Raw genomic sequence first — 22,844 nt, 5'->3', positions numbered from 1 at the left:
TGTATCCCACTGATAGGTCAGATCTGGATTCGAATGTGAACTAAAATCTAGCGCACCTGCATTACAATTACATCGCCGAGCGCACCTGCATTACACCGCCGTGCGCACCTGCATTACACCGCCGAGCGCACCTGCATTACACCGCCTATTATATGTATCCCTCATCGTTTTCTCCTCCTTTCTTTCGTCCTGTATAGTGTACATTACAGTACAGGTACATTAACCTGTTTTGAGAAGACTCGTTGCCAAGCAATGACCTTTATTATGACCACGCCCATTTTATGACTGGAATCCTCGTTCAGCCAGTGGGGAAGGGAGGTGTCGATGAGGATTGTGTGGGTGGGCGTGGCCAGCGCCACATAGCCGCGTCCACACCCGAAAACACCCAAAGATCGTGTCGATCGAGCCGAGATGGCGATCGCTGCTGCCTTGATACTCGTGGGTCTTCTCTGCGTTCATGCCCAAGACGACATTGGTGGGTGATGTCCATGTTCGGAGAGCTCCGTGCCCACTTGGTCCTTTCGCTGTAATTGGCGTGATCCTGTCGTTTAATATAGTGGTCCACCGATTGCCACGTTTAGGGAATGATGTAAACAACACCTGTGTGTACCATAAGGCTAAATACCTGAGTCGCAGGTATGGCCCGGTTCCTGATCATCTGCGAGTAATGGCCACGTGATCGTGATGGCACCAATGGTGTTTAAACCGGATTTTTAACACAAGAAAACTCCCGTCAAGCTTGGTTGCCTCCGTCACCAAAGGACGATGGAGGTTGTTTTCACCCCTGTCCATTTGTGAACAAAATATCTCAAAAAGTTGTGGACGGATTCGGACGAAATTTGGCAGAGATGTAGCGTATGTGACAAGGACGAAATGATTAGATTTTGGTGAAGGTGAGGATTCGGATCCGGCTACTAGAATGTTTTAAGTGATTTTTCACCATTGGGAGATAGGGCCAAAAACGATAAATAGCGGGACATCTCAAAAAGCTGTGGACGGATTTGGACGTAACATGGTGGACCGGTTGTCTGTCTGACAAGGACAAATATATTCGATTTTGGTGAAGATCTGAATGTGGATTCGGATATGAGGGTTATTTGATTTTTAAGTGATTCTTCACCATTGGGAGATAGGGCCAAAAACGACACATTGTGGGATATCTCAAAACGTTGTGGACGGATCTGGACGAAACTTGTTCGACAGGTTGTGTGTCTGACGAGGATGATTCGATTCAATTTTGGTGAAGATCCGGATCCAGATCGTAGAATTTTTAAGTGATTCTTCACCATTGAGTGATATGGCCAACCAGGTGGAGGTATGCTCTCTACTGACTGCCCTTCTAGTTTGTATTTTCATGTTCGGCTCATGATGGAGGGGTAAGGCTCGTTTGGGAGCTTGCTCCCCCCTTCACCCCACGGCTGACTTCATTTGCACCTGTGTGTGATCGAGTCTGAGTAAAACTGACATTAATTAAGGAGTGCTGCATCTCGGAGCACGCCACACTTCAAATAGGGACGGAAAGCCGGCTGTCTTGTCTGCATTTAGGTGGTGACGTGAAGGACGACGTGGTGTATCTCAATTAGGCCATTGTGTGCCGGTATCCAAGCGAAATTGTTTGCCGAAAGATCAAATGGGAGACGTGAGTTAATTGCACCAGATATGGATGTTGTTGGATTAAGTGAATTCGAGGAAAGGGTAAATAAATTGATAGCTTCAATTGATGTGGGGTCATGACGCAGTCCTTTTCTTCTTCTTCTTCTCTTCTGTATATTCTTTTCTTTTTTAGCTCACCTGGAACGTAGTTCTCACCTGGAACTTTTTAGCTCACCTTGAACGTTTTAGCTCACCTGGAATGTAGAACGTAGTGCTTATGGGATTGTGAGCATACTTGGCACAAATGATATTTGGCATGTTGCAACTAAAGTTTGTTCACGGCATGAAAGAAATCTGGGTCAAAGTGGATCCAGACATGACCCCCCTCCCCTGCCCCTCAAAATAGGTATTTGCTTTTCCTCTGAAACTACACACACAATTCCGATGAAACTGGAACACAGCCTTCATCGCCCGTGATGTACCAAGTTTGTTCACGGCAATAAAAAAAATAGTTGAAGGACAAGATAGAGGCAGACTTGGACAACCAATGGATATGGGGGTGGGGGTGGGGGGGGGGGGGAAGAGGATGCATGGGGTTGACCAAATGGATACAGAAAGAAACTCTCAGGAGGGTAAACTGAAAAATTGGATGGAGGAAGGAAGAGTGTGGGTAAAGGTGGGGTTAACGAGGGAAGAGGAAAAATCATGGGTTTGGTTTGGGGACGATCTGAGATGGTGAACAACTGTCTTGAAGACCTGGAAGGAAGAATGAGAAGGAAGAAAGTGTGAAAGTGATTCCACAGGTGGGAAAGAAGAGTAACGAATGAGTGGAGATGAGAATGATCTTGAATTTTGGTAATCTCATCAGAAGGGGGTTGATGGCAGACCGTGTGTGCCTTGCAGTAGCTGCATTGGGGAGGAGGGAGAAGACAAAGCACAGGAAGAACAGAGAGTGAAAACCAGAAAGGAGACAGTCAAATACAGAGAGACCACCGACCTGTCCGATGGTAATTTGATAGACCCATAGATTCAGCGTTATCACGGGCGTCAAGCTGAGTAAGATGTGAGGCAGGGGCGCCAGCCCAGAGGGTAGAGCAGTACTCCATCAAGCTGGAGATAAAGGCCTTGCAGGTGGATAGGAGTTCAGGTCTACCAAGGAAGGACTTTGTATGACAGAGGATGCACAGTCGGCCTGGCTTTGAAGGCCAATGTTGAAATGTGATTTTCCAAAGAAAGATCATGCTGATTGATGGTGGGACACAGGATTTTGAATGATTGAACTTCCTCAAGAGGATTGTTAAGAAAGTGGATGGGGGGTTTGCCAGACAGTCCTTTTGGAGATCATTTTAAGTTCACCCTGTGCATCGACAAGCCCCAGATATGACCTTCCCATCGGTATTGTTATGAATGTTGGGGTAGTGATGTATATAGATTCAGGTAGATCTGCAAAGGTATTATGCTCCGGCTGTTGTGCTCGGGAACCCCACGTAATAAGTTCTGTTTAGGCGGTTTGTTCAGATTAAGTGTATCTTTGTGATCATACAAGGATGATCGTTGTGTTAGATAGAATAGGGATTATGCTAATTCCCCGGTGTGTCAAACCTGTGATCATTCCATTTGTCCCGTATGGCAATGCACCATCGACATTAGTTAGGCCCATTCGTTACATCACACAAACACTACTTAAATCCCCCTGGCCACAATAACAATAAAACTGACCTGAAGAACAGACAGGAAGTGCCCACGCATTAACCCGACTTGAAGACAAACATTGCTCAGGCAGGCTGATGCCACACCCTCCTTGCGAAGGAGTGGTCAAGGGAGGGCCGGTGACGTGAGATGGCGAGGATGGAACGGCTCGCGAGCCGGCATTTTGACCCTTCTGATTCTGGACAACATAGCGAGCGGTCGCATTTTGGCTCAGTCAGCATCGACGTCCCCTCTCGACCTTTCTCGTTCTGGATCCCAAAATGAGCGGTCGCATTTTGGCTCTGTCAGCATCGACGCCCCCCTTTTGTTCTTTCGGTTTGGACTGCTCGCTGGCGCTTGGACCTTCTACCTGCCCTAGACTTCCCTTACGTTCCGCTGGATTGTCTTACCTTTGGACTTTGGTGGAGAGATGGTTGCGTGAGCACGAATAGTTGGTTCTCAGTGTGAGCGATGGGCGTACCAGCGCGACTTGCCACTGCAGCATGGAGAAGCAGGAGCGAGGCTTGCCGCTTTGCAGCGTATGCGGGTCTAGCAGCGTGTGAACGAGGGTGTGAGAGGCCTCGTCAAGGCCTAGTGAACGGGGATGCGTCGGGGCCTTGTTCCAGCCAACTGGAGCCGTGTCGGGCGACTGCGCTCGGAGCCTGACGATCCCTGACGATCCCTGACACTGCAGCCAGACAGAGCTAAGCCAGCACAAACACCACACCCGACGTGTTTCTTTTATTATCTCCCCATTTGTCCGTGTTCTAAGTTTGTGTGAAGGAGCGCTCATTAGGGGGTTTAGTAACAGTCGCATTCATTGTTCTCGGGGTCCGGCAATAAAGCCGTGTTTATTTTGGTACATTAAATCGTGTTTGTTGAGTTTATTAATTTGCAGAGTTGAAGACTGCGCGCGGGACCGACAGGTAAAAGCTGCCACTTCTTCTTCTTCCCTTTCTTCCTCCCGCGCATAAAGAGTGAAATCCACTTTTGAATAACGCCTTAATTAACGCTCAAATTGCCATTCATGATTTCCCGGTCTTAACCGAGGGGAATCATGCGACCCCATTAAGAAGCACAAAGGTTTGGTTAGAACATACCATCTTCAGCCTTTCATGGACGCACATCACTCTGAGGTTTTTCAATACAGACTGCAAGATATAAACTCTTTGGACGAGTTGATCAGGCATTTATCGAACTTTTGTTGTGCTGAGGCACCCCCTTTCTTGCAGGTATGCTTTCAAGTACTTTTGGCTTCTTTTAAAGTTTATTAATTCATTTAAGTCGCTTCATTCTATAATCCGCATTGTGAGGCATGAAAGATGTCGAGGCTACTCCAATTTACTTCGTTACTAAGGGTTTCTGTGCATGCACGCTAAAAAGCCGAGCGGAAATACGTCATTTTGAAAGTCCTGTATTGATTTGTGATTTGAACTGTTGCAAGTTGATAGAAGTCAAAAATACAAGGCTGGAGAGGTTGTTGCAGAGAGGCAGTGCAGAGGAGGGGGAGAAGAAGGAGGAGGGCACATGACAATTGGTATGGAGGAAAGGTAGAACAACATATAAAAAGTGACGAGTAGAAGCTGGACGGGTGTTATGACCAGAGTGAAACGGAGGGAGATAAACAAATAGTTTGACAAAACACTAACTGATAGGAGAAGAGGCATAGGGAAGAGACTGCCTGGCAATAGGCCAACGGTTGGAGATGGCTCAACAAAATAGGATCATTTATCAGTCAGACATCCGTGGCTTGGACACGATCCAGAATCTCAATGACCGATGGAGGAGGGTTGCCCCAGAAATGGAAGCAGTATTCCATCACCACTCTGCGTGGGATTATCAAGGGTGAAAAGCTGTTGAGTTGGACGTATTTGTGAGCTCCAAAGAGGAAACCAAGTTTTGTGGAGGCAGATTTGGTGATACCGAATGATGATGTAGGTCTATTGGGACAAATTTCTGGAGATTGTGGCAGCGAGCATAATAGAGGAGGACTGCTCGAGATGAGAAGAGAAGAGGAGGGGTGGTTGTGTTTATCTTTCTGGCTATGGGGGTTTGAGTCTTGGATTGATGGAACGAGACAAGATTGGCGGAGCCTTGTTGGAGGATAAGATTGAGATCACGACTGATGGAGACAACAGTTGAGAAGCAATTGGCAGCAAGGGACTGGAAGGAGGTGAATTGGGATTTATAACTGGTGGAGTGAAGGGTGGTCTCGTCAGAAAATAAATGTATGGGGTTTATAGTATCTGTGAGGAGGTCACTGATGAAAAGGAGGCATGTTGAGATGACAGAACCTTGATGGGGACATCAGTATTCATGGGGGAGGGGTGAGAGAGGAGGGAGGGTGGTCAGAGAGGGCACCATCAACATAGGTCGAGATGGATCTCCCAGTGAGGAAGCTGGAAAAGCAGGACATGAGCTGAAGCTGAATACATTGGGAGCTTCACTCGGATCCCTTTGTACCAGACTATGTGAAAGGCTTTGCTGATGTCCAGCGCAGCAACCCAACTTTTCCGTTCAAGTGCTCGAGAGCTGAAGACTATTCATTGGCAAAGTCATGTGCTGTACAACACTATATCAGCTTACTGATATAGTATAGTGCTGTACTCCTCGGCTGTTGAGATAAATATGAAAGCCAGCTTACTGCCGCTGTTGCAAAGACAGTGGATTAGTTCATACATCTCCCTGAAAATACATCATCAGTGGTGCGATGAGAGAGAGAGTAAACTGACAGTTGTCTTTTTCTTTCTTTTTTTTGTTTATGAGTTGGCCTGTTAGCGTTCCCATTTAGCTCATTAGGGAATCCAAGTTGGAATCCTGTATGCCAAATGTGTTTCGCCATTGTACAAGTACACTCATATCTACTAATGCTTTTGTACTGCAAATGATTTATGTATGAGCCTCAGATCACTAAAAAGGAAATTGCTGTTTGATGAACCGAAGTTATCTGTAATCTTTCTACTTAAGGAAAATCTTTAAACCACATATTTGCTGCCTCTTTCGTTGAAATCTCGGCTTTGCAGTGCAGAAGCCGGTGAAACCCTCGGTGCCAAAATGGTTATTGGAGCAGCTCCAAATGAACGAGAAGCCCAGTGCATTGAAACCTGATTCCGAATCGTGCGGCCTCGAACCCCGCACCATAAAAGGTGAATATACTGAGTTTATGATTATTATTTATTACCCTGCATGCGTGAAGCAAAAAGCTTGGTTAAGCATCGACGGTTTCCCAGTATCCACCTCCCCTCACATCCGGAATCTTGGCATCATCTTTGACCAAACCCTCTCCTTCGACAAATACACTAAACACATCACAAAGACGGCCTTCTTTCACCTGAAAAACATCGCCCGTCTCCGTCCATCCCTCTCCTCCACGGCTGCAGAAACCCTCATCCACGCCTTCATCACCTCCCGTCTGGACTACTGCAACAGCCTCCTCTATGGTTCACCCTCAATAATCACCAATAAACTCCAATACATTCAGAACTCCGCTGCCCGTCTACTCACCCATTCCCGGACCCGTGACCACATCACCCCCGTCCTTTACAAGCTTCACTGGCTCCCCATCCCCCAGAGAATCCAGTACAAAATCCTCCTCTTGACTTACAAAGCCCTCCATAACCTGGCCCCATCCTACCTGGGTGACCTCCTCTCCAGACACACTCCCGCCCGCAACCTCCGCTCTGCTGGTACCAACCTCCTGACCCCCCCTCCCCCCCCCCCCCCCCCCCATCCGGACCAAATTCAGATCCTGGGGGGACAGGGCCTTCTCCATCGCTGCTCCCACCCTCTGGAACTCACTACCTCACACCATCAGAGACTCCTCCTCACTCACCACATTCAAAACATCACTCAAAACCCACCTGTTCAACACTGCATTCAACATTTAACCCACAGCATTTAACCCCTGACTATCTCTTCTCCTTCTCCTTCCTTTTGCTTTGATTATTTACCTATTGATTTTTGTCTTTTTGCACTTGTTTTTTGTACTCTGTCAAAGCGTCTTTGGGCTTCTTGAAAAGCGCTATATAAAATAAATGTATTATTATTATTATTAAGCAATTGGTTCACTCTCTTTGTCTGTCCACAAACGGCATTTTATGATCAAGGAAAATTTTATTTTCAATTGAATGTTATATTTTGAACACTAATCGGACCACAAATCAGAAAACAAACCTGTAGTTTAGCATTACGTTGGCCCTGGATTTGTTCCAATCGTAATAATTGGTTGTCTCTCTGCCTGCCCGGCAGTCAGACAAAATTGAAAATCATTCAGAAAAAGAAGGGACATTCAAAAAATCTTGTGTGTATGTTGGTCTACCCTTGTGTTCTTAGGAGGAACCAAGTAATGCTCTAGAAAAGTTCATATAAAGCGGCACCAATTTGATTCATACACTTGCACGAAGAAGTAAATGTATTTTATTTGCCAGATGTAGGGCGCCCCCTTATATTAACTTTTCTTTCATTCCTTGGTTCCTCCTAAGAACACCAGGGTAGTCCAGCATGCACACGAGATTTTTTGAATGTCCCTTGTTTTCTATAATTTACCACATGGCACATACCATATGAAGTGGCCTTTTCTATGCCCCTGGCATTTTCCCCAAGAATGTGCTCGAGGAATCCCTAGTTTCCCGCTTTTTATGCCTCCGGCGACAAAGTCGCCGGAGGCATTATGTTTTTGGGTTGTCCGTCCGTCCGTCCATGATAGTTTTTTCATTACTGCGATTACTTGAGATGGCTAAAGTGATCCTAGTCAAACTTGATGCAAGTATGTATAATGAGGTAAAGATGAACTGATTCGATTTTGAGGTCAAAGGCCAAAAGTCAGAGGTCATGTTAGGTAAAAATACTGTTACCGCGATAAATTGTGAACTAGTGATGGGATTCTGACAATTTTGTACACTTATGTAGAATGATGTAAAGATTAACTGATTCGATTTTGGGGTCAAGAGGTAAAAAGGTCAAAGTCTGTAATAGGTATATAACTTGAGAACGGCTGAAGTGATCTAATTCAAATTTAGTACAGGTATGTATAATGATGTAAAGAATAAGTGATTAGATTTTGTGGTCAAAGGTCAAAACTGTAATCGGTCTATAACTTGAGAACGGCTGAAGTGATCCAATTCAAACTTAGTGCAGATAGGTATAATGATTTAAACATTAACTTATTAGATTTTGGGGTCAAAGGTCAAATCTATAATACATCTAAAATTTGAGAACGGCTGAAGTGATCTAATTCAAACTTGGTACAGGTATGTATAATGATGTAAAGTTTAACTGATTCGATTTTGGGCTCAAGACGTCAAAGGTTAAAGGTCAAAGTTTCTAATAGGTCTATAACTTGAGAATAGCTAAAAGGATTCTAATTCAAACTTGGTACAGATATGTATAACGATTTAAAGATTAACTGATTAGATTTTGGGGGTCCTGAGGTCAAAGGCTAAAGGTCAGAGGTCATGTCAGGTAAAAATGTGAACTTTTGAACAGCTGAAGGGATTTAAATCAAACTTGATACAAGTATTATAATGATGTAATAATGTGGGCGGAGGCAAATCAGTCGACGTTGTGACGTCGAAGAATGCCGTTCTAGTCCCTCTTCATTTTCTTGTTTATCTTGATCCTTTTACTTCATTTTGTTTCGTTTGGTTTTCATTGCCTTTTCTTTTCTTCCATCTTTATTTTTTACTTTGTTTCTCATCTACTTTGCTTTCCTTTGTTGAATACCAGTTACATTGCAGAAGATTTTCTGATGTGCTCCAAACCCTACATTTGTATGCTTGTAGATGTGCAATAATAAATAGGTTTTGTACACGACCCACGTCCAAACTTCATTAAAACCGGAGATGTTGATTTTTAAGTTTTATCTGCATTTTAAAAATGCCCCCTAAAGGAGACAACTATATGCTCCGAACAAAATAATTACATATTATTCTGCCTGACTATGCCACATATTTTTCTAATTGTCAGATCTTCCTTTCCATCCCTCCTCATAACATTCCTCAATAATGGAAGAAGTTTGGGAAATGATACGGCACCCAATCCTTCGGAGCTTAGAAAAGAGCAGAGTGACTTTTGGTTGAAAAAATACATTGCAGTAGCAGGATGTTGTAAAAAGCATTAAAAGTGAACGTTTCCCTCTTCCTCATGACAGTCCAGCCTCCCTTCCCACCCGGGAAGCCGAATGAGATGAATATTGCAGCCATTTGCAATACGGACCGCCCCCCATTGGACCGTGGATTTGTGCTTCCCAACTCCGCGTTTGGGTTTCTCCGTCGCAAAGTGGAGATGCTGCGCTCCTTGAATGCTGCATTTTCTGGATGTTGCTCTCAAGATGAATCGCAACGGCTGAACTGTGCAACAGATGCTGTAAGAATGGCTGCGGAGGGATCCATAGCAGGAACTCTAAATGATAATACCTTCACTTTGTGAGAGTACTTGCCATCACTTGTGGTTGTGCACTATGTTACCAAAAGTGTTAGGATAGCACACCCAAAGTTGAAATGAACCCTCACAAATGGGCAGGTATTTTTAATTTTTTTTCGCACACTGCTAAACATCATGTGCTTTATAAAGATGTGCAGCGCATATTGAAACTCAGTTGTAATCAAGATCTCATGAGGCAAAGATCTGATTGACCTTCAACCTGGAATGGTGTCTGAGTGCCAGAGGTTTGAAACATTTCTCTCACATTGGACCTACCCAAATCAAATGTATTTAATTTATTTAGGAAACGACCCTTTCCGTAGAGACTGGAGTTCTTCATGGCAAAGTCCTGGGACCAGGCCTGTTCCTGGTTGGCATCAATGACTGATCACCTCTTTGGAAAACATTGTGTATCACTTTGCATATGACAATTCTTTGCTCGAAAAATCTCTCGCAGCAATGAGAGGCAGGTTGCAGTCCTATTCGTGATCGCTGATTTGAAGAAAACATTAAGCTGGAAGATCACCTGGAAGTCCCACACACTTACTTCCAAATGTATGTCCCCAAATGCTTCAAAGGCCTACGCACCTGGTCTCTACAGAAAGAAAATGTGGTTCACCTCATAGTTCATTTTTTGCAATCAATCTCTTGCAGGGGTGCAGCCTTTGGAACTCTGTGGACTAACAATCTGCTATAACCTTTCCTGAGCCGAGCATATATCTAAGATGGCCTCCAGAGCAGGGAGCAGACTTTGAATACTCTGCACAACCCCCTCTCTTCCAAACCCTCCAACTTCGGATTTTCGCCTGAATGGCTGTGCCAATCTCCACAAACATTTTCATACATTCTGGGTTTCCAGAGGATATGGGTATTTACTCGTACTGTATTTTTACCTCCGCCACCAAAGGTGGGCGGAGGTTGTGTTTTCAACGTTGTCTGTCTCTGTTTGTTTGGTTGTTTGTTTGTTTGCTTGTGAACAGGATATCTCAAAAACGTTGTGACCAGATTTGGCCGAAATTTGGTGGACAGGTGGGGTGTGTGACGAGGACAAAATGATTACATTTTGGTGAAGACCCACATTCGGATATGATAAACTTTTGGAGATTGGGCCAAAAACTATATTTAGCATGATATGTCAAAAAGTTGTGGATGGATTCGGATGAAAGGTGATAGATTAGTTGGGTAGGTGACCGAAACAAGCTGATTAAATTTTGGTTCAGGTCTGGATCCAGATCTGGTCTATCAGTGGGATACAAAACGTAAACTGTTCAGCCTGGTAGAGGTATGTGCTCTACCGAGTGCCGTTCCAGTGAATTAATGCATTATGTGTCCATTATAACTTATGCAGCCTTTGGAACAATACCATGCAATATTTTTCAATTATAGCATCACTATTTTAAAAACATTAAATGGAATGGAATAGCTAAATCATTATTGGATTACAATGTTTTTGTCTCAAATTGAATTACCGGTAGTTTATAAATTTTCACTTTCCTGAACAGTAACAAAGCATAAGCATTAAGCATATATGTAGAAAGAATGATTGATTAGTTCGTTTTTAAGTGAGAGAAGCGAAGAGAACAAGCATTCTGAGTATTGCGCTGCAATACGTCCCCTACCAAAGTTCAAAGTGCCATAACTTTGTCAAAAATGATCGAATATGCAAATTTATGCACGGTTGATACTGGTTTTCAAACTTGATCTGCGTTATGCTGAGACACGTGTGTACAAAATTTTGTTGAAATCAGCCAATGTTTGGTGCAGTTATCGTACGGAAACCAAACTGTGACAGACGAACAGACGGATCTAATTAAATATGCAAATTTATGCACGGTTGATGCTGGTTTTCAAACTTGATCTGAGTTATGCTGAGACACACGTGTGTACAAAATTTTGTTGAAATCAGCCAATGTTTGGTGGAGTTATCGCACGAAACCAAAGTGTGACAGACGAACCTCATTAAATATGCAAATTTATGCACGGTTAAATGTGGGCGCGGATGATGCGAGACCGGGTTATCCTGACCAGGTTATCCTGACCGGGTTATCCTGACCGGGTTATCCTGACCAGGTTATCCGCGGACCGTGGAAGCTAGGTTACTTCTGACGCGTACTGTGTATACTGCTAAGAGGGCAGAGTATCAGATACATATTTAAAGAAGTATTCACGCAGATTATACGCACAGAAGCATATGGTAAAGTGACACTCCAACCTCCCTAGATGTATTGTTGATTTATTGGTAAACTATGTGAATTCAATGTATTCTTGCCTGATATGAAGAATTGTGTCAATGGAAACAAAATTCAGTGAAAACGTTTTTGACTTGATGCTTATTCTAGGAAAGCATTTTAAAGAACAGTCCACGATTACAGCATATTGTACACAAGGAATATTAACAGCTTTGACTTACCGCACTCCAAATTATAGTCCAGAAAACTGTTGGGGAAATTACCAAGGGTTATTTACCGACAGGTTCTGAATCGTTCCCAGTCACTAATGACCTCAGGACGGGCTCACCTGTGATTCGCACTCGGGACTTCGATTTATACACCTCGCAGACAGGTCAGCAGAAGCACGAGAAAATACGTTGTTTTTCAAGATCAATGATCGATGTGTATATATATGTTGCTCGGCTTGGCTCCGCCCCTCCTGAAAGAGCGCGCTGTGTCGCGCTTTTGACGTTCGCGAGACGAGGCTGAGGGCGCGCGTTGCGGCTTGAGGAGAACTCTAGAATAAACAAAGTGCCATAACTTTGTCAAAAATGATCGAATATGCAAATTTATGCACGGTTGATGCTGGTTTTCGAACTTGATCTGAGGTATGCTGAGACACATGTGTGGCACGCCTCACCTCGTTGACAAGCCTGCAAGGTCGCTCCGTGCAGCAGGCTGCACGTATTGCACTGTGTGAATTATATAAATTATTACCAACTCACGGTCTGAGGTACTGGCGATTCAAGAGATATCCATTTTTTTTTTTTTTTTTCGTTTAATTAACGATACCTGCCAAACCACGTGCCCTATCGCAAATTCCAAAAGGACATTTTAGTAGTTGTTGATAAAGAACCTTTCGAGTCGCTAAATATCAGTAATTTATTATATTTTCCGGTTCACGATCAATGATCGATGTGTATATATATGTTGCTCGGCTTGGCTCCGCCCCTCCGGAAAGCGCGCGCTGTGTCGCGCTGTTGACGTTCGCGAGACGAGGCTGATGGCGCGCGGTGCGGCTTGAGGAGAACTCTAGAATATACAAGATATCCATTTAAAAAAAAAATATTTTCGTTTAATTAACGATATCTGCCAAACCACGTGCCCTATCGCAAATTCCAAAAGGTCATTTTAGTAGACTGATATGCAGAACAGATCTGTGAAGTTTCCCCTTGATTGGATCACAAATGAGGGAGGAGCTCGGTTTTAAAGGTTCATGCTTTAAAACGTTATAACTCTGAAACCATGTGACGCATGACGTCATGCCCGTTGACTTTTTTGTTCGTCATGGGTATGCGATTCTGCCTGCAAAGTTTGGCCTCGATCTGTTCAGCCGTTGCAGAGAAAAAGGGGTTTTCGTGTTTTCACGAAAAACAATATGGCGGCCGAACCACGTGACCTGTGACGTCATAATTTCCATTAAAATATTCTACACACCGAGTCCCTCCTATGGTGAAAATTTGATCTGAATCGGTCCTATTGTTGCAGAGAAATTGGTTTTTAAAGGAAATTAAAACTTAAAATGGCACTGAGTTAAGGATCCTCAGAATTATCAGAATTACCAAAGTTCAAAGTGCCATAACTTTGTCAAAAATGATCGAAACGTCGTGAAGTTCGAACTTGATCTGTAACTTATCATGAGGAAACCATGTGCCAAGTTTGAAATCATTAGCAAAAAAGCGTTTAGAAAATAAGTCCGGAAAACTGTTCTTTGCGTGACGGACGGACTGACGGACTGACGGACTGACGGACTGACTGACTGACGGACTGACGGACTGACGGAGGGACGGCGTGCAAACCTATAGTCCCCTCCGGTGTACACCGGTAGGGGACTAATAATAAACAGTACGAGAGCATAACAATCAAATTGGGATGAATGCGCTGGAACACAGCATACGTCTGAAGAAGTGATGTTAGCATTACGAACTATAGATAAAGCAAATAGCATAAACAATATTACAGCACACCCAGGAAAAAATAGCATCCCCTTACCATAGTTGTTCTATGCAGACTACTGTAATTAGAACTGTAACTAACTATGGTGTATGAGAGTCGAACCCTCATATACCAAAGTTCTAACTAATCCATTTTTTCTCGGCATGAGGAAAACAGCGAAGTTCGACCACCCCTCGTCCCTCAGCCAAACAGCATATGCGCCGCACGGTTCAACACGCGTACTTTATTTGTGATCTGTCCAAGATAGCTTCCATCTACTCCAATACAAGTCTGAGGTCTAAATTAAATTGCAACTTACCATTCACAAACTCTTTTCTCTGCCAGGAACAGTCATATTTTAAGATGTGAACGTCAAATATGTGACGTCACGAGGGCCATTCAAAAAGTTCTACAAACAAGCAACTCAAAATACTCAAACATGGCAGTGCTTTTTATTTATTTATTATTTCCTTAAGCGACAACAATATATTTATAACTCAAAATTTATTGTTACGTGGAAGGTGGGGAGGAGGGATCTGGAGTTAGACTGTGGTAATTGTAGTATGGTCCGTGTGATTCGAGTCGGTTATATTGCCATGTAACAGGGACCTGTCAGAGTAAGTCATTTTGTTACATGTGACATCGAGGCAGCATGTGCAATTTATAGACAGGATAGTCAGGGTAATATTGTATGCCTAAACTCCTCTTGAACATGGGTGGGGTCAGGTGAGAACTTCCCATCACAAAAAGGTACACTTGTCACCCACTTAATGAAGGCCATTATGATCTGTCTGGCCAGTGTGTGCCAGGCACAGCAGCGTAATGCGCTGTAGGGCCCGGAAGCAGGCAATGGATTTATTTTTATTGGGGCTGCCCCATGGGCAGGAAGACATGGAAGAGGACTCCACCCAGAGGGTCAGAAAAGGACTAGAGTGTGAAGAGGCCAGAAGGATAAAGGGGAAGGCGGGCAAGAGAAAGGGCAGACCAGGATGATTCATGTGGAAAAGACAGTGTGTCATGAGGGCTGGGTCAGAGTGCACACCCCGAGGTCCTAATCATGGCTGGCTTTTCTCATCTTTGGGCTCACTTCCACATTGGCTCACTTTGTTGCTGGCTCATTTTGTCACTGGCTTCCATAACAAGCTGCATGATTGCCTTCCACCCTACACATTGTGCCAAAGTAAAGTCCTCGCTTGCATTTTTAGTGTTTGTACACGTGTGATCTGTTGCACCCAGTGCAGATTAGGTTTTATTTATTTGTCATCCTTGTATACAAGTTTGAATATTCCCTTCTCCCTCTGTGTCTGTTGATCCGCATGGTTTGTTCCGAACTGCTCTCCTCATCCATATTTTTCTCCATATTCATTATAAATAAACCTTTTAAAAGTTTAAGACAATGTCTTCCGTCCATCTGCCTCCTGTGCCTGTGACATCAATTTTGGTTAATTTGGACGACCTTGGGGAATTAAAAACAAACAAAAAATTGTATTTTTTTATTTTTAAACATTAATTCTAAGTTTTAAATTAAAGAGTATAATAATTGAATGCATTTGTAATTCGAAACCGTTCGGCCATCCGTGGGATGAAAGATCCCGAAGCAGACTGCCCGTGTTAATAGAGAGCGTCTGGCATGACTATTGTTGTAGTTGCGCGATTCATTCCAGTTGTTCCAGAGTACGAGTCCGCCAAATCACCTCAATGCGACCATAATGGTCAACCGAGTTGAAGACCCCCAATCGTATTACGTGTCCAATTGTCCGTGTGGTTGAGGCCACTTAATCGGCCAAGCGCTATACTAATTAGCACCACATGCCTCGTCTCGAATTAGGCCGAGCGAAGCCGGAGACATGTGGCACGGTGTTGATGTGTGGCATTTAATTCCGCAACCAATTAACCCTAACCGGGTCTTTCCTTAATTACCAATGAAAGTGACCACTGCAACCGAGTTTCGAGTTCGTTGGACATATGATTTGTAAACGAGGATCAATCTTGAAAGGAGCACCAATTTTAGTCGCGCTGTCAGTGATGCCCTTCGTTGTTACAAGGAACTGCGTGCAGCCAAGAAGAAAAAAGCCGTTCATCTCACCATCCATGCATTCTCTTAGCACCAGCCGCACTGTTCCACCAACAGTCACCACAAACCCAGGAAGAGGGTGATGAAGTGATTTATTTTTTGGTACTTACATACAATCTGCAAGTTCTCCCAAAATTCCCAGCCAGGAACGAACCTCTGCCCCCCGCGCCCCCACAATCCTCTCCTATTACATGGTTTCTTATGGGAAAATATGTTTCACATATCGCAATTTCGCACATCACAAGCGTTTTCGGGAATGGAACCTTTGCGATAAACGAGGACTTGCTGTATTATTGTTGGAATTGTGATGAACCCCTGTCCATGCATTCGACATGCTGCTGCTTTGGACGAATGTCAATGAACAACTTAGTTAATTGAACACATCATATAAATGATTGCTTGGAATTACGATCAAGAATCCAACCTCATGGAATGTTTATTTTCATAGCTGCTAACACTTTGCACTCTTTACTTTGTTTTCTGACAGATTTCCCCATGGTAGGATGAAGTGAAATTAATCCGAGGCTGTAACAGGCAACATTTTGCAAACAAATTGAATTGCCAGGTTTGATTACTATGTTTTGTTGTCTGTAACTGTGGAATGGCCATTCTGACTCTCACCTGTTTGGCATTCTGATTTGTTAAAAGTCAGCAGTTGTTGTAGAAAGTGATGAGCAGTATAATCGCCAAGCAAACTTGAAAAACAGCTGATAAACGCACCGAGGCAATTAGTCCTTACAAATGGGAGCCAATTATCCGTGGGTGTGTAACACATTCGTTAACAGGGTTTCCAAAGAAGTTTTTTTTTATATACTTCTTTTTTTTTTCCCCCTTTTTTCATTTTAATACATGTATTGAGGCTCACATCAGTAAGGTGGGGGTGGTTGGAGAGTGGAGAGAGTTGGCTGAGGACAGAGGGAAGTGGAGGAGTATCGTGATCAATGCAGGGCAGAAGCTTGGTACCATTGGACCTCATCCCTTATAAATTGAGGAGGATGAGAAGGAGGACGAGGAGGCTCGTGGAAAAAGAGCAAAACAGAGAGTAAAGGTTCAGCAAACAGTGGGACAAATGGTAAACAGGACAAGAGTGCATGGATGTACCACAGCAGGGAGTTAAAGGAGTTGCAGATGAAAGAGGTCATGAAGTCAGCAGGTGTAGAAATGGGAGAAACTATTATGTGGTTTCTTGGAGATTTTAAGATGTTGAAGGGTGGATTAGATGAAATTTGAGGTAAGTTGAGAGAGAGGAGGAAGAAGAAGGAGGTGGGGAGTACTGCTACACCTTGTGCAATGTACCATATCACCCAAACCGGTAAATACGAGAGTATACGAAAAGACACGTGGGACTTGTGATTGTAGCAAGAGACGCATTCACATTTTGCAAATTATTTAATTAACAGAAGTTACAATTTTCTAGACAGGACTTGTTTGTGAAAAATTACGTACGTTTATGGCTGATGTTCATATTATTTTTTTGTATACATAGTCTAGGCTTGTGGAAGAGCTAGTATAGTAAACAGATCATGATACAACAGACAAAAACAGGATCCTAAAAATGCAGGCATGGGGTGGACAAGTTTGATTCTCATAGCCGAGTTGTTGCCATATAAATTAACATTTCCAAAATATTGTAAGGTCACTTGGTCTGACCCGGTTGCCCAGGTCTGAATCCAGTGAGTCACTGAGCGACCTCATAAGTCCCCCGCCACAGAGACTTGCCATCGGATCCCGCGTCCGAATATGGTGTTACCGTGTGGTTTGAAGTCCTGCACTGGACGAGTGCCTTGCCGTGGCAATCACGTGAGAGGTGAGCAAGCAGGATGATCTGGAGATGAAGTCAGGTTTATACATGAATTGGAAAATAACATTGCACATATATGCAAGCAGCAAAGATTCCCCAAATTGCTGCTACATGACACTCGCGACCACGGAATGGATCATGTGTGTGCAGTCAACTTAGCGAGATAGCTGAGGCCCGCATTTACTCAGAGATATGGAGACAATTGTGGTAATGAGCAGACGCCTCCACTGACCTAGTGTGACAGGGTCTGGAGAGCCCGGCATGTCACAAAGGTTGCGGCTCTGTGGTGGATGGTACCCAGGGGCACTCTGTTCTTTGGTTTGATGCTACCAACAGCCATGAAGTTTACACCATGTCCCCCAGTGCACCAAGATGGAAAGGCTGTCATGTTGCTCTCCTCCATGTCCATACCAGACCCTCCTCTTCTCCTGGGTCCGCAAGTTTGCATAGGCACCTCAGCCCAATTGATGGCGTCCTGTGTTGGTGTGTACTTGTTCTGATCCGTATATTTTCATGAGTGCTGCCGGCCGATTGGCTGCCTATGGGCGGAACTATGCTGTGATCGGATTGGTGGCATTATCAAGAGGCGTAACCATGCTGTGAAAGATCTTTCCCCAAAACGAAATGCTATCCCGGGAACCGGTTTGAGGCAGGTTGCGACTCGCTTGACCCGAGAGGAGTTCTCGTGCCTACGGGGATACAAAAAAAAAGAAAGAACACACGGAACGAGATGGGAATATGGGTCTGAAAAAGAAACATGAGGGGCGGACACTATCTATTACATTCACAACGCATATCTATTCATGGAGTACCATACCATTAACTATCTAAATACAGTACTTAAGAACCGTTATACGAAGGATTCCTTAATCCTTAAGAATCGTTTCCACAACAAAAGACATTTCAGTATTAACATATCTAATATCAATTATTGTCTTGTACATATTAGACTAGGAAGAAGGGGTGGAGAGGGCATATTGGGGAGTAGTAGTGGGGCTTTCATGAAGCTGAATGTCAATGTCCCCAGCCATCATACATGAAGAAAGGTTAGGTTGACAGAGTGTGGATTTGGGTTTTCTTCCTGGCAAAGCATATAATAAAGACTGGGCTTTAAGTTGCTTCAATAAAAATGACTTTTCTTATTCAATCTTTCATAACATGTTCTCTTCTCTTCTCCCCATCTACCCCTAGTGGATCAATGCATTGATAATATTTTGCGACCATGAGACACAGGTGAAGGACAATATCCATCAATGCTGCGCCAAAGAGGGTTCTGCCGTCCACCGCTGTTTTGCTGTTCGGGCTCCCGACCCTGACTACACCGGGGCTTCGCCGGACTCCCGACCCTGACTACGCCGGAGCTTCGCCGGACTCCCGACCCTGACTACGCCGGGGCTTCGCCGAGCTCCATAGACGACTCCCCTCAGATTATACCCACATCCTTTACATCTGTTGACTAAAGTAGGAAGTGACACAATATCTCACGCATGGCTCCTGAAAAGGCGTCTGCTTATGGCTCGTGATTTATCGGCAATTTCCCTTTAATATTTTCACTCTTACTCAAAATTTTTGTTTTATTTCGATTTATTTCCTTTTTGGTTTTTTCCTCTCTTCCCATTTTTTCCCCTCGACCCTCATTACCAGGCAGCATGTAATAGTCTGCTATTATGCAACGACTTATCTTAAACGGTTTGTGTACGTGGAAAGGGTGATCAGATATGGTGGGATTTATATTGCGTACCGGAAGTGTATTATGCGAGAGTCTCATGGTAAAAAGAAACAAAGTACCGAGTCATTTTATAATGTACCGAGTCATGCCAGTTCAATGTACACCAAATGTTTTTGGAAGGAGCTCGATGTTGCAGTCCTGTTTTTCCCGTAAATGATTTGTTTAAATGCAAAAGCCAAAGTCGTTTGATTCAACTCTAATTCGATTTGCTTACTTGTGCATTTGTGACTTTTTGTGAGGGGCATGGGCGGATTTATTTTTTTCCCATGTCCTGACTAGGCCTAACCCAAGAACGTATGCAAAATGTGGTGGAGATTGGCCGAGCCGTTTTTGATTCCACAAGGTTCATCCATACATCTGGAGAATTCGCGTATTTTTGTGTGGTGTAACTTTGTTTCAGAAATGTCGTTTGGAGTTGATTCCTCCAATACCAATTTCGATGAAACTTATTGTTTTTGAAACGATCTTTTCACATGTTATTGTGAAAGAGATGCAACTTATTTGGAGGAAGTCGTAATAGCAAATACGTTACCCACCTATCATTTTAACCTCTATAATGAACCTTGTTTTGGTAGAGAGGGGGAAAGTACTTATTATGCTGCATTGTTGTAACAAGGCCTTGCACTCACCTTTAGCAGATTTGTAATTATCAAATTTATCATGACATTTAAACGAAGTTTCAGCCGACATGAACAAAACGAGAGACGAGACAGTTGAGATGTAAAGGCATGAGAGATTGGTACTGATGTGACAAGTAGGTAGTTTGGAACAGCATCATGAATGAATGAAAAGCAATATTGCATTAAGATGAGAAAACAGACTTGCTCGGGTTGCAGCACAAGCAACTGAATTTGGGAATAAATGATGTTTGTACCAATACTTAGTTGGTCCTCTGAGTATGATGGTATATTATTTAAATACCGACTTGAGCTTCAATTGTAACGTCATGGCTGATATGTTTTGTTGTGGAATCAAGATACAACATCAACCCATAAGGTAGGTTTAATCGAAATTCGTTCTCAACAGCATCTAGAGAGAAACCAATAAACATTGTATTAATATTACATACAGGTGAATACAGGTGCGGACAGGTGGTATGACTATAAAAGAGCTTATGATACATATAGCAGAATCGTTACCTTTCTATGGAAGCCCAGAGGAGCTCTAGAGTTACATTGCGGTGATGGATCTACATCTCCTGTCCGCGCTGATATATATAGGAACCGCGAAAGGGTCGCGTAGCGGCCATGAGGTGAACAACATCAGTGTCATAACTTGGATGACGATTTCATCACATTCTCCCCGCGCTTAGATCCTAACTAGGCGGGGAAGAACAGCAGACACATACAGAGGGATACATAGGAATGCAAAGAACGAAATACATTGGAAAGATGTCACTGCCGGTCGAACGTCCAAGGGGCCATCAATCCCGATGGCAGGGTTACTGCATTTCAGCCTGTTAGCCTGGTTAGCAATCAATCCCCAGCTATAGATGTATCGAGGAGGAAGTCCCAATCAAGAAGATATCGAACCGAGCAAGCAGTGTTCATCCCAGGGAGAAGACGATGAGCCCGTGGGTAGCAGTAGTCTTCCAGTGGGGTAGTCTGATTAGATAAGTTGTACCTCGTTGAACAGTGAGGTAGTCGGCACAGTAGCTAGATGGATAAGGTGTACCTTTGCGATATGCAACACATTACATAAGGTGTGCCTTGACGAAGAGCGACTGTCCATCCGTCGCAATGCAACGCATTTCAGGCAGATGTGTCGATGTGGAAGATGTGTAAACCAGTAAGCCATAACAGTAAGTAAGATTACATGACAGGAGGCCACTACAGTAAGACCATTACAGTAGGTCTGTACCTGCCTTGGCTCCCAAGGGTACATACGCATTACAAGCTCATGTTGCGGCACGCGAATCCACCATTGGCAGCGATCGCACGAGACACGAGCGGCCTCTGAAGGCTGCCTGGACGTCCGGCATGGCTGATTACGACGACGCACAAAACGACCGAAACGCGCCTCTCCAGCGAAGCGCGCAGGACCTCCGGGATGCATATGGCAAGCTTGTCCAGCTGTACAGCGCGCGCGGAGGATCGGAGAAGATCGGCAGACCGAGAGAGTCCCGGCTGGACAAACCATGTTTGTCCCAGCGTCGTCCCGGATGGATGGTCTAGATGTCGAGATGATTGTCATGCTAGATGTCCCGGATGGATTGGCCATCCCCGGATGTCCGACCGATCCATCCATTTAACGCCATCGTTGCATGGCACGGGTTCCAGCCGGACCGCGGATGGATCGACCATCCACGGACGCAATGGCACAGAGACCCAAAGACAGCCATCGCCCCGGATGGACTGTCCATCCATGGATGTCCGACCAATCCATCCATTCAACACCTTCATGGAATGGCTCGGATCGACCATCCATGGACTCAAAGACTCGCTCAAAGACACAAAGGCATCCATGGACGCCATCCTGGGCCCCCCCCCCACAAGGGGCGAGGTGGGAGTCGCTATACCGGACGGCACCCGGGCGAGCAACAATAACCTCCCGGGCCCCCACAAGGGGCAAGGTGGCCCGATCACAGGGAGGGGCCATGTCGAGAAAAGGTCGCAGGGGCCATGTCGAGAAAAGGTCGCAGACGCTCCTTACCCGGAGCGACAGAGCCATGGGTCACGGTGTACCCCAGAAAATCTATCCATCGTGCGTAGGGAGTATGTGCACGTAACCTCGTGCATAGTTAAGTGAGGAACGCGGCAGATTAGCATCATGGTCATATCCCTTGGACATACCAGCGCGACCTCAAGGAAGCGCTGCAGATTAGCATCATGGTCATATCCCTTGGACATATCCACAAACCGCAAGATTATCGAGGTAGACGAAACATCTGTTAAGGCTCCCGATTCCCCCCCCCCCCCCCCCCCCCCACCGAGGTTGCTGCAGCGCGCTGCATACCGAAGACAGACGACCTTCACATTCTGGGTCAGGCTGAGTCACAGTCAGTCTGGGGCAGAGGGAAAATGGAATCAGACGAGGCGTCTCGCAGTCTCGAAATGTACGAGCCAAGAGCTCTGTCCGATAACAACGAGCCCAGAGTCAAGGGCGAGCAGGCAGTACGGTGCCCCCGTTACATGCGCAGGTGACAAGGGAGTCGGGCGCGACGCTCAATGTCACCATTTCACGAGGTCACCGTGTACTCCCTAAACGGCGCTGGTGCGCGACCCTGAGGTAGCGCCGCGTTACGTTGTTTACGTCGTTTACGTAAAGGACATTTGGTGCGTAGTTACCAAGGTACATGGAAAGGTAAACGAATCCCCGATGAGATCGCGGGAAGCACGCAATTACGTTAATGACGCTGTAAAGCGAACGCGTGAATGACGCTGTAAAGCGAAC

At 44.7% G+C, this 22,844-nt stretch overlaps 1 protein-coding gene across 1 annotated transcript; it reads left to right on the top strand.

The window, feature by feature from the left end:
• Nucleotides 1–180: 180 nt before the first annotated feature.
• On the top strand, nt 181–20,330 carry ECM1 (extracellular matrix protein 1). The gene is made up of 4 exons (XM_068107985.2): nt 181–475; nt 6,306–6,428; nt 9,431–9,645; nt 18,914–20,330. Exons 1-4 carry the CDS (start codon nt 412–414, stop codon nt 19,070–19,072), a joined length of 561 nt encoding a protein of 186 aa, XP_067964086.1. The 5' UTR covers nt 181–411; the 3' UTR covers nt 19,073–20,330.
• Nucleotides 20,331–22,844: the final 2,514 nt, after the last annotated feature.

This window comes from Myxine glutinosa, chromosome 2, assembly GCF_964187855.1.
Source record: "Myxine glutinosa chromosome 2, kmMyxGlut1.1, whole genome shotgun sequence".
Lineage (NCBI taxonomy): Eukaryota > Metazoa > Chordata > Myxini > Myxiniformes > Myxinidae > Myxine > Myxine glutinosa.
This window is presented reverse-complemented; position numbering and strand designations above follow the sequence as displayed.

Excerpts from the sequence above, each read along its gene's own strand:
- ECM1 (XM_068107985.2), top strand. The coding sequence starts at position 412 with ATGGCGATCGCTGCTGCCTTGATACTCGTGGGTCTTCTCTGCGTTCAT. Across the intron at positions 476-6,305 it reads TCATGCCCAAGACGACATTG|TGCAGAAGCCGGTGAAACCC; the intron begins GTGGGTGATGTC and ends TCGGCTTTGCAG. Across the intron at positions 9,646-18,913 it reads TGAACTGTGCAACAGATGCT|TGGATCAATGCATTGATAAT; the intron begins GTAAGAATGGCT and ends ATCTACCCCTAG.